The sequence below is a fragment of the Loxodonta africana genome, chromosome 16 (assembly GCF_030014295.1).
Source record: "Loxodonta africana isolate mLoxAfr1 chromosome 16, mLoxAfr1.hap2, whole genome shotgun sequence".
NCBI classification, from domain to species: Eukaryota; Metazoa; Chordata; class Mammalia; order Proboscidea; family Elephantidae; genus Loxodonta; species Loxodonta africana.
Genome location: NC_087357.1, coordinates 31,042,934 through 31,058,558, shown reverse-complemented (window position 1 = coordinate 31,058,558; position 15,625 = coordinate 31,042,934). Strand labels below are relative to the sequence as shown.

The 15,625-nt window shown below is 35.8% G+C and overlaps 1 protein-coding gene across 1 annotated transcript in view; it reads right to left on the bottom strand.

Moving 5' to 3' along the window:
• NT5C2 (5'-nucleotidase, cytosolic II) overlaps positions 1 to 15,625 on the bottom strand; it is a 91,983-nt gene that overhangs the window by 40,409 nt on the left and 35,949 nt on the right. The window contains exon 3 of the mRNA XM_064269369.1: positions 1,757 to 1,830. Coding sequence (XP_064125439.1) covers positions 1,757 to 1,830 — 74 coding nt within the window. The remainder of the gene's footprint in view (positions 1 to 1,756; positions 1,831 to 15,625) is intronic.

Below are 15,625 nucleotides of genomic sequence, written 5' to 3'. Positions count from 1 at the left end.
CACTTAATAAACGTTATTACTATTATGCTAATATATAAGCAAAGTATGTAAGTGTCTAGACTAAGAGTAATCATTAAAATATGAAGTGAAATTAAAAAAAACCAAAGGCAAATAAAAAAATTATAAAGAAAATGTTTTTAAAGATAGAGACTAAAATTCACTGACTTTTACAATAAAAAAGAAAGTTCATTTTTCATTATTCTGTGAGAACATATAGTTATCTTACTGGTCAATAACAAACTGTGCCAGGCACATTACAGGTTCTCAATAAATATTCATTGCATTGAACTATATCAATACAGTGAGATAATCTTAATAAACAAGGGAAACATTTTTGACCCCATTCACTCATAAATCTACTTGAGATCGTATCTCTTTCAGCTACTGAATTATCTTGCCATTCCATTCCCTGGACAGCTAAAATTCTTGGGCAAGAGATTTTAAGATCTCCTCCCCATTTGGACAGCAAGACCTACATTTAGAAAATACAGTGCTTCAACCTGCTTTCTGACAAGCGTTCCTCAAAGTGTCTATGTATAATGAGGAAAATATAAAAGAGTTAAATGTTACAAAAACAACCCTTAGGCAATAGAAAAACAAATAAATGACAAAGAATATAAAAAAATAAAGAGAAATTCAAGTCAAGGGCCGTCTGCATATTTTTAGTATATTGTTTGATAAAAATCATGATCCACATCTGTGTGGCAAACCAACAAAAACCCACTGCCGTCAGGTCGATTCCAACTTATAGTGACCCTAGAGGACAGAACAGAACTGCCCTACAGGATTTCCAAGGAATGTATGGTAGATTCGAACTGCTGACCTTTTGGTGAGCAGCCAAGCTCTTAACCACTACGCCATCAGGGCTCCAGCTACGTAGCAAGTGCCTACAAACTCATAAATGTGTTCATTTTTATACATTTATATCACTCTCTTATATTTGCAGTCTAAATTGCACATCAAATTGAGATTTGTCTAATTTGAGATGGAAGTCAGTTTTCTAACATGGTTATATAAACTGTTCTCGTTTTTATATATATATATATATATATATATATATATATATATATATATATATACTGTTCATCCCAACTACTACTTAAATTGATTGACATTTTCACCAGACAGCAAGTATTTTAATAAAAACTTAATAAATTCTGAAAAGATGGTACAACTGACTTAATACTTTGATTCTTTCAAATGTATCCCAGAGACAGAGAGGGAAAAACAACACAGTGCTGGTGTTTAAGGGCTATCTGATAATGAACAAAGCTCACAGTTCTGGTTTTTAAAAAGCCTTTTACATGCTTCCTGTGCAATCATTTCAATGAAAAATGAATACACTTTCCATTTGTGTTAACAATAACATTAAAAAATTTAACTGATAAAGTTTTATTTTGTGGCAGAGTGAGAGATAAAATGTCATCCCTGAAGAACCACTTAATAGAGTAAAAGCCAAAAATGCCCAAGTAAGTACACACATTGTTTAATTTTACCATCTCATTCTTACGAGGGTCTCTCAAATGAAATAAAATAATATAGCGCTTGTTCAACCTAACTGTACAAACTCATGAACTAAATTTCTAGGATATCAGGTGATTTAAATATTTACAAATCTCAACGGAAGCAGCTTGATGATAAGACCTTCTGGCAGTAAATATGATTAAATCAACAAGTGTTTGCTGAATTGCCTACTGTGGACCACGGTGCTATATTCAAAGGTGCAGTTCTTAAGCAATTAGAAAATGTTACTCACCTGCAAGTGTATAATCCATATCAAAACCAAAACACTTTATTTTTTCCATGGCTAAACTTCGGTTCACAAACACCCTACAGAAAGGAGTAAAAAATGGTTCATCAATTAATACTGAAACAAAAAAATTCTGAAATATAATGAAGCTATTTGGATGCTTCTCCAGATGTTCTTATTTGAGTACCAATATTAAGATTCATAATAAAAATCATTCAAGTCCTTCTTAAACTATCAGTGAAATCAGATATTACATGAAAATTTGTGAATCTGTCTCTTGTGTCCTGGCATTAACAGTGTACTCAAGATTTCAGGGAGCAGGCTTCTCCTTTTCAAAGTCTGACCCCATAAAATAAGCTTATTTATGGGATTTATTCACTCATTTACTTATAATTCATTTAATAAACAACAGTTCATTAAAAGCCTACCATACGCCAGATATTAAAGACATAAACACAGATTCATTTAACAAATGTTTATTGAGTATATGCCAGATACTGAGATATGGCAGCAGACAAAAGAGTACCTGCCCCCACAGAACTGATGGCTAACTTAATATTTCTATCCATGAGAACTCAGTCTAGAGGAGAGACTTAAAGGCAAATAATCACAGCAACTCAGTAAGTGCTATGAAATAACGAGGAGAAAGCATCAATTGTTTAGAGGACAGGAAGAGATGCTTGAGCGGAATCTTTCAACAATCAGTAGAATCTTTCCTGTAGAACAAAGCAAGAAAGGCAATCTTTTCAGAGGAATCAAGCAAGATCATGGTTTACAGGGTTTACAAATAGTTTATTGTGGCTGGAACTGAGGAGCTTTCTTAGGTTTTGTTTTTCTGTTTTTGCAGAAGAAGGTTCTCAAGGGGAGTGGGGGAAGAGAGGACTAAGAGCTATTAAGCTAAAAAAGTTAGGAGGGGTCAAAATCATGAAGATTCTGTATGCCACGTTACGGAGTTGGGACTTTATACTTCAGGCAAGAACAAGGCAATCGGTTGTAAGGAGGAAATGAAATAACAAACTTCAAAGAGATCACTGGGAAAACTGAACACGTCTCTAGTATGGCAGATTATCACTACGATAGTCTTTTTGGGTAAATTTTAATCATCCATGAAAATAAGGATACCCCTTCTACCTGATCTACAGGTTGGTGACCAAAACTAAAACTGAATTCTTACCCTCCTATTACCAAACCTCTTCTTTGCCTACATTTCATAAGTAACTACAAAAATGAGAACAATACAGATCAGTGGATCTCAAACTTTGGTGTGCATCAGAATCACGATAACCTAGGAAATTTGTTAGAAAAAAAGATGCCTGGGCTGGGCTCCCCACTGATGATCTAGGTCAAAAGGGTGGTTGCACCAAGAGATGTAGGAGACTCCACTGGGGTGCAAGGAGAAAATATTAAATCTTCCACTGACACTTATTTAATAATTTTAAAAGGTCTAATTTGTGTATCTACCACCCACCTGTCAGTTTGTCATATTGTGGTGGCTTGTATGTTGCTACAGTGCTGGAAACTATACCACAGTATTTAAAATACCAGCAGGGTCATGTGTGTTGGACAGGTTTCAGCAGAACTTCCAGATTAAGGCAGATTAAGAGTAAAGGCCTGAACATCTACTTCTGAAAATGAGCCAATGAAAATCTTACGGTTAACAACAGACCACTGTCTGATATGGTGCCGCAGGATGAGCCCCTCAGGCTGGAAAGCGCTCAAAGATACCAACAGCCATGCAGACGGCAGAGGGCCAGGAAGCATTTCACTCTGTTATACATAAGGAAGCCATGAATCAAAGCTGACTCAATGGCAACTAACTAATATGTGTACATTTTATACTATATATAAAGACAGTAGTATAGATAATTTATAAATAAGTACATAAAGAGATAAATATTCCGTTTCTTTACTGACACTCAAGCATTTGGACACCACTGACCTAGGTAATAACTTTGTTTTTCTAAATAGAAAACTTTTCTTCTCACCTCAAAATGTATGGACTAACCTTAAACGCAGACAAATTTTCAAATATTTGCTTAAAAATACTTCAGCCAAGGACTTAAAATCAATAGGCCTTTGAATTCAGAACTGTTACCCTATTTCTCTGAAAAAAATCATTACCTATTTCACAAGCTTAACTGCTATGCACATTATATTAGCTCTATAAAACTCTTAGTTCCTGCGAGAATATATATTTATCAGGTCTTTCCCTAAGAAAAAATCTGGTCTTTTGGAAAATCAATATTTTGTCTTGAGTTCATATGAGATGTGAGGGGAAGAAAAGAGTAGTGGACAGATGAAAGATGCAAGAAAGCAGAGAATAAATGGCATTTACCCCAACATTCTTCTTTTTTAAATACCCCAAAGTCCAGATATATCACCATGACCCTTCTACCACTTCATCAAACTTTACCCAGCTTTTACTGATAAGTAAGTCTATTTTACTATCACCTCTTTTCTCAGTTACAGAAATCCTTTTGAAAGCACAACAATGATGAAAGATACAAAGTAACAGTTCTAACTCTAGAAACTAAATGTTACCACCGAAGCTTAGGCTTTTCAAACAAATTCTCAATTCAGGCTAGGGGGCCAACTGGATCAAATCCTTGATGAGAGCCCAAACAGCTGACATGTCTAAAATATTCTGCGGAGATACAGGCAGGAATGAATTGGGGAAGATTTTTCTTCCTTGTGATGTAATCCAGGAGACAGATAAGGGGAACCACATAATAAAAGAAACAGCTTTGATACTGACAGAAGACAGATACTAGCTGGGTTTCAGGCACAACTAAAATCACAAGAAAAAAGAGATTTTGCTCATGTCCCTCAATCATAGCTAAGGACAGAAAGAAACTATAAACAGATCCGGTAAGGTAGTTACCAGTTTCTTTCTTGGGTAGAAGAGAGGGTAAGCCTGTACTGCCGTGGAAATCTATCAAATTGCGTTTTTCAAGGACATAAAGGTCACAAGGCACCTTCATTAACCATACAAACTCTGGGAATGACATATCTAAGGAATATGAAATTCTTCTGTTTTTGCAGCAATAATCACTGCTAAACATCCATCGAATGACAGTCTTTCCTCTCTGCTTAAATAGTCACTTTAACTATTCAATCAACATGTTTACGAAATACCTACTACAAAGTAGCTACCATTTTGTGACATATATCCCTAGAAACTGTCCTCCAAGGAAAGCGAGGAAAGACTTTATAGGTACCTCAAATGAGGAAATAATAGGTTTTCCTATGAAGATCTTCCACCAAATATCCTTTATCTTTTCATCTTCATTCAAATAAGTAACCTCGCCTACAAAAGCAATTCCTGAACTTAAAAAAAAAAAAAACACTCCTGTCTCTTCCTCTAATTAATTTCTATTATGATGTTTATAAAACAAAAAGAAAAACATATATTCTCATTTCTCCTAACCAATGCTACAAAACATGTGGGAGCAGGCACCAAGGGAATCAAATAATGCATTGTGCAAATATCTGAAGTGTGGAAGCAAAGCTATAATGACAAAATGGAACAGCTGCCTTATAGAGAACTGCGGTAAGCCAAATAACTATATATGCGAAGGCTTACAGAGATAATCAGCACCCAAATGCTGAAAGTATGCACTGACTTCAGCAGACACAGCCTTGAACCAGAAATGCTGTGTCTCCAGGATATAGGCTTCAGGAGAAACTAATCCCTTGGCCTCAAACTAATGACTATTCCTCACTGAGGTTACAACAAAAGAAAGCGTTAGGTACTAAATCAACCAAAGCAACTAACTGGCTCAATACCCCACCATACATTTAAAAACGAAAAGATCCTATCTGCTTGGGGAATCAAAAAATTTCTGTTGTTTCCAGGACCTTGACTGTACCTTTGCCAATGCCAATTTATTTGGGTCACTTTTCTAAATTATTAACCAATGGAACATATTTCACCCTACCGTCAAGAGTTTGACTATGCCTGTGAAATTAACTTTCCAAAGATCGCATTTTTAAAAAAGCACAAAATTGTCACCCTAGAAAGCAGGACTGAACTAAGCATCCAACCTTAAAACACAATCAGCCAGAAATTCCTATACACCAAGTCATGTACAAGGTACAGATCTGAGCATTAACAAGGGAAAAAAATCTCGAGGCGGCAGACATAAGAACACTATGAAGTCAGGCACCGACTGAAGCACAAAGACAAAGGTAGCAGCTTTTACTATCATATCCCACTGCAGTAAGGCATGAAATCTGAAGAAATTCTACCCAAATAAATACAGATATTAGCCATAAAAATAAGACCATTAATATAATGTGCTCCAAGAAGAGGGATCTACTATTCTCATACTTAAGGAACACGGACATGCAATCTACTAAATTTGAAATTTTTTAAGCAGCCAACGCTTAATGATTTTGAGATTTAACTCATAATTCAAAGCAGCATTACCTCATCTGTCACTGGTTGCCGTTTTGCAAAGTGTAAAACTATCTGAGTCAATTAGGTCTTGAAGTCACATAACAAAATTCTTCTCAAAGTCCCTAGTATTTTTTTTTTTTTGTGATTTTGACCTAACTTCAAGAAGACTATTTCTCGTCTGAGCCAGGCCCCTCAGGAGCATGTATCTTCTGAGACAGTGTTGGAGAAAACACCTCTGTGTCTAATTTAACTTGTCATTGGATATCACTGTTGCCCCACACAAATCCATCTGGAACAGAATCTCTTTGGCAATGGTGAACTTTATCCCTAACTCCTCCCCCTGCCTGGGAGTCACAATTTCCTGGCCACAAGCCCAACAACAGTTACTGCAACAACAAACGAGACTAAGAACACAAGCGTGAAATCTTCTCGGGCATTTGTCTGGCCTACAGGTTTATGTAACACTCAAAGTTTGCTTCAACCAAAGAAAAGAAAACGTTACAGGTGCTTTTTGAGGAAACAAATTGAGATTATGAACCAAAAAATATGTGTGTGTTTACTTAATAAAATAATGGTGTAACAAGAATGGAAACCCTGGAATCGCCTCGACGGCAGTGGGTTTAGTTTTTTGGTTTTTATAACAAGAATTTCTGTCAAAAACCTAACTCAACACCTTTCTCCCCAAACTATCTCTTTTCTATTTCTGCTACTGGCACTCCCATTTTACCATGCAAGCTTAAAATCTAGTTATCTTTTGATCCTTTTCTCTCTCTCAAACACACTTTCCATCATCTCTTTTGCCTTCGTTGAAATTTCCAAGTTTCAAGAATCCAGATCTTCCATTCCACCACACTGCTAACAACTTGTCCGGGTCCTCACTAACTTTACAGCACTTATCTCCCAATTGTTCTCCCCACAGGCTAACAAACTGCCCTTAAGTAGTGGTGTAGTCCACAGACCAATATTGATCTGTGAACATCTGTTATTGATACATGACAAGAAACACGCAGAAATTGTTTTTAGAAACTTCCATGGCAATTTGACAAAGAAATTTTATATCTGTTGAATGTAATAACATATAATGTAGGCTTATATCTTATATGTCTCTTCATTTTTCTAGTAGTTCTTTTTTATTATGTTTTATAATAAGTATCAATTTGAAACAGATTGAAAAATTTGAAAAACTGGTCCTTCATCATAATTTGAGAAGCACTGTCCTAATGTCCAGTTCTAATCATGTCACTCTCCTACTTAATAACCTTTAGTCATTGTTAATTACCTACCGAATAAGAGAACTTACAAATTCTTAGCTCACCAAGGAGTTTAAAATCTTTCACCATTTTGTCAAAGTCAGTTTTATCTTGTTACTCCACATCATGCTTCATGCATTTTTTGGTTTAATAATGAAAAGCAACTACTGGCTATTAGCTAAACCTGCCCTGAGGCTTTGATTATGCCATTCCCTAGACCTCAAATGGAGCTCTGGGGGCACAGTGGTCAAGTGCTACGGCTGCTAACCGAAAGGTCAGCAGTTCAAATCCATCAGGTGCTCCCTGGAAGCTCTATGGAGTAGTTCTACTCTGTCCTGTAAGGTCGCTATGAGTCGAAATCGACTCAATGGCAACAAGCTTGGTTTTTGGTTTATACCTAAAATGTCCTCCTCGGTTCTCTCTACCTTATTTTCAAGGCCCATCATCCCAAGTGATTTCTTCAAGAAACTATTCTGGCTATTCCACAGACTATGTGACAGTAATGCCTCTGGGTCTCAGATTTTTTTTTTACATAATGAAAGGAATTTTATTAATAACTAAAATGCTATGAAGTTGTGATCGAAGTGTGAGATCTGAATATTAATCGCTTATTTTGGCACTTACCACATTTTATCATATACATAAAATACATGAGTAGTTCTCTTATTCTTTACGGGATTGTAAGGTTTGAAGATAAGGGATTTACAGCTTTCCCAACACCTAACATAGGGCCTTGCAACTAGCAGACACAATAGTTAACTAAAAATTAAACTTACACGAAAAACTTAATGGTATTAACGGTTACCAGAAGCCATGGGGAGAAGAGAATGGGGAGTTTCTACTAATAGCTATAAGGTTTCTTCTGGGGGTAATAAAAATATTCTAAAATTAGATACTGGTGTTACACACTGTGAATATACTAAAAACCACTGAATTGCACACTTTAAAAGGTCAAATTTAATGGTATGCAAATTGTATCACCATAAAGCTGTTATTAAAAAAAAAATTTTTAATGCCAAGACCACCTCCTTCAGTAAAAAGTATGGTTACTGATCTAAAATATTACAGATTAGAATTTCTAATTTATAAAGCTGAGTCTTAAAAACTGAAATTTTATATAAAACACCATGGATATACAGGTACAACGAGAAATAGTTTGGACTAAATTATAAAAGCAAAAGTCATTCAGTAACATTAGTTACTGTTTTCATAACTTCCAGCCAACAACTTCTTACTAATTTGTCTTAATGTTTTCCCTGAGGAACATGCTCAGGAGGGACACATTCTGTTTATCAGATTGTGTGAGGAGAACAGCCTGTGTCTGAAAGCCTGAACACCAAACATGTTATCATTTCTAACATAAAATGTGAATTAATTAAAATATTAATTGTTCTCAAATACTCAATACAAAAAAATTCCAGAGAAAAGAAGAGAGTATGAAGGCACACATAGAACAAAACTAAAAGTTGATTAAAATTTAAGAGGCCATCAATTGTCTAAGACTCACCTGTATTACAGACCACTAAGAAAGGGGAGGGTGCCCCAAAATAGTCTAATACAAATTCCACACAAAGCTAGAATACCAAAGGGTCGTATCCATAAGCCCATTGCCGTCAAGTAGATTCCAAGTCATAGCGACCCTAAAGGACAGAGTAGAACTGCTCATAGGATTTCCAAGGGTAAAAGAGAAATTAGTCTACGACAGAGAAGGAGCGCACAGGAAATGTGCACATCTCAGCCTTGACACTGAGTCCAGGGAGGGGCCAAAAAACCTCCTCCTGAGAATCTGAACAAGCCAGTAATATGTGATTGCCCCCCAGTGACTGACAAAAGCTAATCCTCTCGGAAGAACTCAATTTTAACTGGTGTAGTGCTAGATACAGCCCACTTTCAGAGATGTTCAAATATGGAAAAACGTGCATCTTAATGGTGATAAAATATTAAAGAGTATTGACGATAATGCCTTCTATCTTCCCACCAAAGATTTCGAAGCACATTTAAAGGAGATTCAGCAAAAATGTTTAAGAAAGAGACATTAAAATACCATTCATCTTCAGTCTCAAATGAAGAAACTGAGGTAATGACAGCAGAACTATGGGATGTAACAGAGATGAGTAATGATGAGGAATACACAAATTAAGGGAGAAAACAGACAATATCAGTGCTTCCGAAAATAAGTTTACTGTTCTAATATATCAGTATAATTAAATACAGGTTTTCCCAAACCCCCTTTTCCTGTTTTCTTCTATATTCCTTTTCACCTTTTCTCCCCAGTATTCTAAAGAACTGTACATAGAAGACAATGTATAAAATATAGCAAAAGCTCAAGGTTGAACACTGTGGGACAGAAATTGAAGAAAATATGATTGTCCATGTTAGTATGAGGACAAATTAACAAATACATTACACCTATAATGGAAAACATAAGTCAAAACCTAAAATCTAAAAGAAAAGCAAATAATAAAACTCATTTTTGACCTCTTATCTGGAAGACAGCAGCTCCAGTAATAAAGGGCATTCTAAAAACTCTAAAGGGCTAGTTCAGTCATAACACTGTAAGGACTGTGCCCTTTTTTTCTGCATTACACAACCTAGAACACTTGCATTTTCCCAAAGATGTTCCTTAAATACAGATAAACGAGAACCATTTTATTTACAAAATTTTTAATCAGCAAGTTGAGGAGCTTCAAGTCTCATTCTCCCTCATTCTTATTGTCAAATAATTTACTTAAAATTCAGCCATTTTAAGTGTTAGGTTTGGTGATGTTAACAACAACCACAAATTCATGAGGTAGACTATTTCCTTCACCCTCAAAATTCTTTAGTGTCCTTTTGCGATACCCTCCCCAACCCTGGCCCCAAACAACCACTGATTTGTGGTTTATGTCGCTATAGTTTTTATATCAATGGAATCAAACCTTATGTGGTTTGTGTCTCGCTTCTCTTACTTAGGATAATACTTCTGATTCATCTATGTTGTTGCATGTATCACAATTAGTTCTTTTTATTCCTTAGTAGTATTCCATTGAATAGATATACCACAATTTGTTTATCCATTCTTCAGTTAAGGGTCATTTATGTTGTTTAGCTTTGGGCTATTATAAATAGCACTGCTATGAACAGTCACATACAAATATGTATGTGCATATGCTTTCATTTCTCCTGGGTAAATACTTAGAAGTGGAATTGCTATGTCATATTGTAAGTATATTTTTAACTTTAAAAGACACAGCCAAAATGGTTTTCTATTTTGCACTCTCATCAGCAAGGCATGAGAGTTCCAGTTGCTCCACATTGTCAGTGGTTTCAGTTTTAGTCATTCCAGTGGGTGTGTCGTGGCCCCACTGTAGTTTTAATTCCTATTTCCTTAATGACTAATGATGTTGAGCATCTTTTCAAATGTTTATTTGCCATATCTTCTTTATGAAGTATCTATTCAAGTATTTTTAAACTGGATTGTTTTATTACTGTGTTATAAGAGTTCTGTACATATTTTAGATACAAGTCATTTATCAGATACATCAGTATTGTGAATATTTTCTCCTAGTTTGTGGCTTGTCTTTTCAATTTCCTAATGATGTCTTTCAAAAAGTAGAGGTTTTTAAAAAAAAATTGATGAAGCCCAATTTATCAATTTTGTCTTTTACGGGTCATGTTTCTTGTATTTTATATAAGAAATCTCTACCAAATTAAAGGTTGCAAAGATTTTCTACTACATTTTAGTTTTAACTTTGGATTAGGTCTATGATCCATTTTTGCATTATTTTTTTGTGTATGGTGTGAGGTAAGGGCCAAGGTTCATTTTTTTCCACACGAATACCCAATTTTTCCAGCACATCTATTAACAAAAGACTGTCTTTTTACCACTGAATTACCTTGGCCTCATGGCTGAAAATCAGCGGGGCTGAAAATCAATCAATATATGCATGACTTCATGAACTCTCTTCAGTTTCATAATCTATGTCTGTTCTTACACTGACACAACACTGTCTCAATTACCATAGGTTTACAGTCTCAAATATAATTTTTGGTGATTTAACTTTAATAAGAATCTTTTACTATTACTATTAGGGAAATATTTCACAGATACCAAACAGTAACAGACTGTACTAAGCATCAAAATATCACATGTATGAATACTGAATATAGGAATTCTTTTCATCCCCAAACACAAAAACTATCCTTTTATTTTTAAAGATAGCAAAGGAGAATAAAAGCTGATTGACTTCATTTATATGATTCATATACTTCAAATGTACTTGCTCATTACTTACTCAAACAGTACAGGAATTGCCCCAGGGGCTCCTGGAGATAAACCTAATACAAACGACTTCCCAAGAATTTTGGCTACATCTGAGAAAAACAAATTTTCTTAAAATCTACCACCTTTATAAACAAACTATGCATACAAGACTGACACATATACCAGCATCTGTGATAATCCTTATCACAAAAAGTTGTTTAACAACTGCAGATTTGTAGCCAGTGCTGAAAAGAAAGAAAACACACAAACCTAAAGCACATGAAGGATAGTCCTTTCATGAAAAATCTGAAAGGGAAACATTTCCATTTACAATAGCATAGAAGAAAATAAAATATCTACAAATAAATCTAACCAGAGATGTGAAGGGCTTATACAATGAAAACTATAAAACACTACTGAAAGAGATTAAAGAAGACTTAAATAAATGGAAAGGTGTTCCATGTTCATGGACTGGAAGACATAATATTGTTAAGAAGTCAATACTACCCAAAACAATCTACAGATTCAACACAATCCCAATCAAAATTCCAACAGCCTTCTTTATGGAAATAGAAAAACCAATCCTCAACTTTATACGGAATGGCAAGGGGCCCTGAATAGCTAATGCAATGTTGAAAGAGAAGAACAAAGTAGGAGGTCTCACACTTCCTGATTTAAAAAATACCACAGTGTTTTTACTCAAATAATGTGTGTCTTCGAGATTCGTTTGCCAACTATGCCCTCCCACTGCAAAGTATTTTCCTATGGATGTTACGGTCTTTTTTTTTTTTTTACAGCAACACATAAAACAAAATTGTCATAGTGGTGCTTATGAAAATACCTCAAAGGGGAGAGCACAGTTGGCAAATAAACATAGAAAGCATGTGTTATTTGCATAAAAATGCAATATTCAGCTACAGTAATCAAAACAGCCTGGTACTGGTCTAACAACAGACACATTGACCAATGGAATAGAGTTGAGAGTTCCAGAAATAAACCCACACTTCTATGGCCAACTGCTTTTTGACAAGGGTGCTACGTCCATTCAACGGGGAAAAAAGAATCTCTTCAATAAATTGTGCTGGGAAAATTGGATTTCCGCATGCAGAAATGCCTAACACCATACACAAAAACAAATTCAAAATGAATTCAAGAACTAAGTGTGAAAACTAAAATCATAAAATTCTTAGAAGAAAATGCAGGGGCAGTGCCGTCAGCTCTAGTTTTCAACAATGGATTATCTATCATACTAACAAAAGCACAAACAGCAAAAGACAAAATAAATAAATGGGATATCATAAAAATTAAAAACTTTTGTTCATCAAACAACTTTACCAAAAAAGTGAAAAGACAAGCTACCGACTGGGAGAATATCTTCAGAAACCATATAACTGATAAGAATCTAATAACCAAAATATAATAAAACTTCAACAACAAAAAGACAAATAACCCAATCATAAAATGGGCAAAGGACTTGGACATTTCACCAAAGAGGACATTCAAATGGCCACCAGACACGTGAAAAGATGCTCAATATCAATAGCCATCAGAGAGCTGCATCAGAGAAACGAGAAACCATTTCACTCCCAATAGGATGGGTAAGACTTAAAAAAAAGCGGCGGGGGGGCAGAAAATAAACATACGTTGGTGAGGATCTAGGGAAACTGGAACCCTTATCCACTGCTGGTGGGAATCCAAAACGGTACAGCCATTGTGGTAAACAGTGCTGTGGTTCCTCAAAAAACTAAAAATAGAACTATCATATGACCCAGCAATTCCACTCCTAGGTATATGCACAAAAGACTTGAAAATACAGACTCAAAAAGAGACCTATACACCAATGTTCACTGCAGCACTATTCACAACAGCCAAAAGGTGGAAACAACTTAAATGCCCACTGACGGATGAATGGATACACAAAATATGGTACATACATACAATGGAATACTACTCACCCAGTAGGAGAAATGAAGTCTTAATACATGCTACAGTATGGATGGTGCCTGAAGACATTATGCTGAGCAAAACAAGCCAATCACAAAAGGACAAATATTGTATAACTTCACTTATATGAAAAGGCAAACATATAGAGACCAAAGTTTATTAGCGGTTCCCAGGGGTAGGGAGGGAGGGAGAAAACGGAGGTTAACAGGGGTGGAAAACTCACATTCATAAAGGGTAGGGGCGCACAGCCGATGATTGTAATTGCTGTCTGTAAGTTATACACTTGTAAAAAGCTGAACTGGCAAAAGTGCTGTGATAGATATATTTACAAAAACAAACAAAAAAAGAGTAGCTGCTGAGGCTCCTTATGTGCAGCCAAATACCTCATGGGATTTGGTTCCTTGGTTTGGAGGTTTAGGGTCATGGTTTCATAGGACATGCCTGTTAATTGGCCTAATGTGTTGAGAGCTTCAGTTCTGCCTCCTAGTTCATTACATAGGGCTTGGGGTCTTAAAAGCTTGCAAGCAGCCATCCAAGGCACAACAATTGGTCTCTATTCACCTGGAGTATTACAGGAAAAAGGAGAGTCAGGAATTGAAGGAGGATATGGACTGTGTGGCTAACTGCCTCCATGAACAACTGCCTCCTTTGCAATGAGACCAGAAGAGCTAGTTGGTACCTGGCTACTGTTACTGAACATTTTGATCAAAGATTCCATAGAAGAATACTGATCAAAAGGGGGAAAATGCATAACAATTTCAAATTCTCATGGACTCCAGGCCTTCTGGAGCCATGGAGGGTGAATGAACCCCTGAAAATATTGCCCTGAGATAATCTTTAAACCCTAAACCAAAAAAAAATCCCCTGAAGTCATCTTAAAACCGGTCAATAGTTTACCTAAACTGGTAAAAAAAAAAAAAAAAAAAAAAAGGTCACACCTTAAGCATTGTGCTTTTTTAAGAACTATCTATTAGGACCCCGGAGTTAATGGTCCCCAGACCTTCTGTTAGCCCCAGACTGGAACCATTCCCAGAGCCAACTCTTCAGACAGGGATTGGACTAGACTATAAGACAGAAAATGACACTAGTGAGGAGTGAGCTTCTTCACTCAAGTAGACACATGAGACTATGTGGGTGGCTCCTGTCTGGACGGGAGATGAGAATGGCTGAATGGACATGCGAATACACGGCGGAGAGAAGGAGTGTGCTGTCTCATTAGTAGGAGAGCAACTAGGAGTATATAGCAAGGTGTATATAAATTTTTTATATGTGATACTGACCTGATTTATAAGCTTTTACTTAAAAGCACAGTTTAAAAAAACTAGAAAAAAAAAAACAAAAAACAGAACTATCTATGTGGGATCAAATTGGCAACAGCAACTCAAAAGATTACCTTGGGGGGCAGTGAGTTTACGTTAATAAAGGAGGATCAACTCAAAAAAGGAAGGTAAGAATAGCTGCAGAACTTGAAGAATGTAATCAATGTCACTACATTTATTCCCACCAAACTGAGCCATGATGTCATGAGCTGAAAACCCAGGAAAGCCACGGCAAATTGAGACTCTTAAAGATCAGACCATTTTTTAAATATTCAGTTTGTATTCTTGTTTTATTGAATTTGATTTGCGACAGTCAATGGAGTTCTTCAATTTCATGTAAAATTTGAAATTTAGATTTTTTTAAAAGTACTTTCCAAGAGACACACGGGTCAGGTAATGCTTGACAGTCCAGTTCCCCGCCCTGCTCTGCCCCAAGTTACAGTAGTTCTTAGAGTGCTTAAATATGACAGACAATAACCCTACCAGGTATTATCCCTCTTCTACAGACAGAAGGAGAAGTTTCTACACATAGAAACCATTCAACTGGTATACGTTTTGCTGTGTATATTCTCAATAACAAATTAAAAAAAAAAAAAAAGAGTCCTTTCATAATTTTTACATTTAATGGAATCTCAAAATTCTAAGATTTCATAAGAGGTCTAAAATTAGTACAGGATTACTAATACCTATGACTGTTCTCTTTATTTAATAACAAAGTTT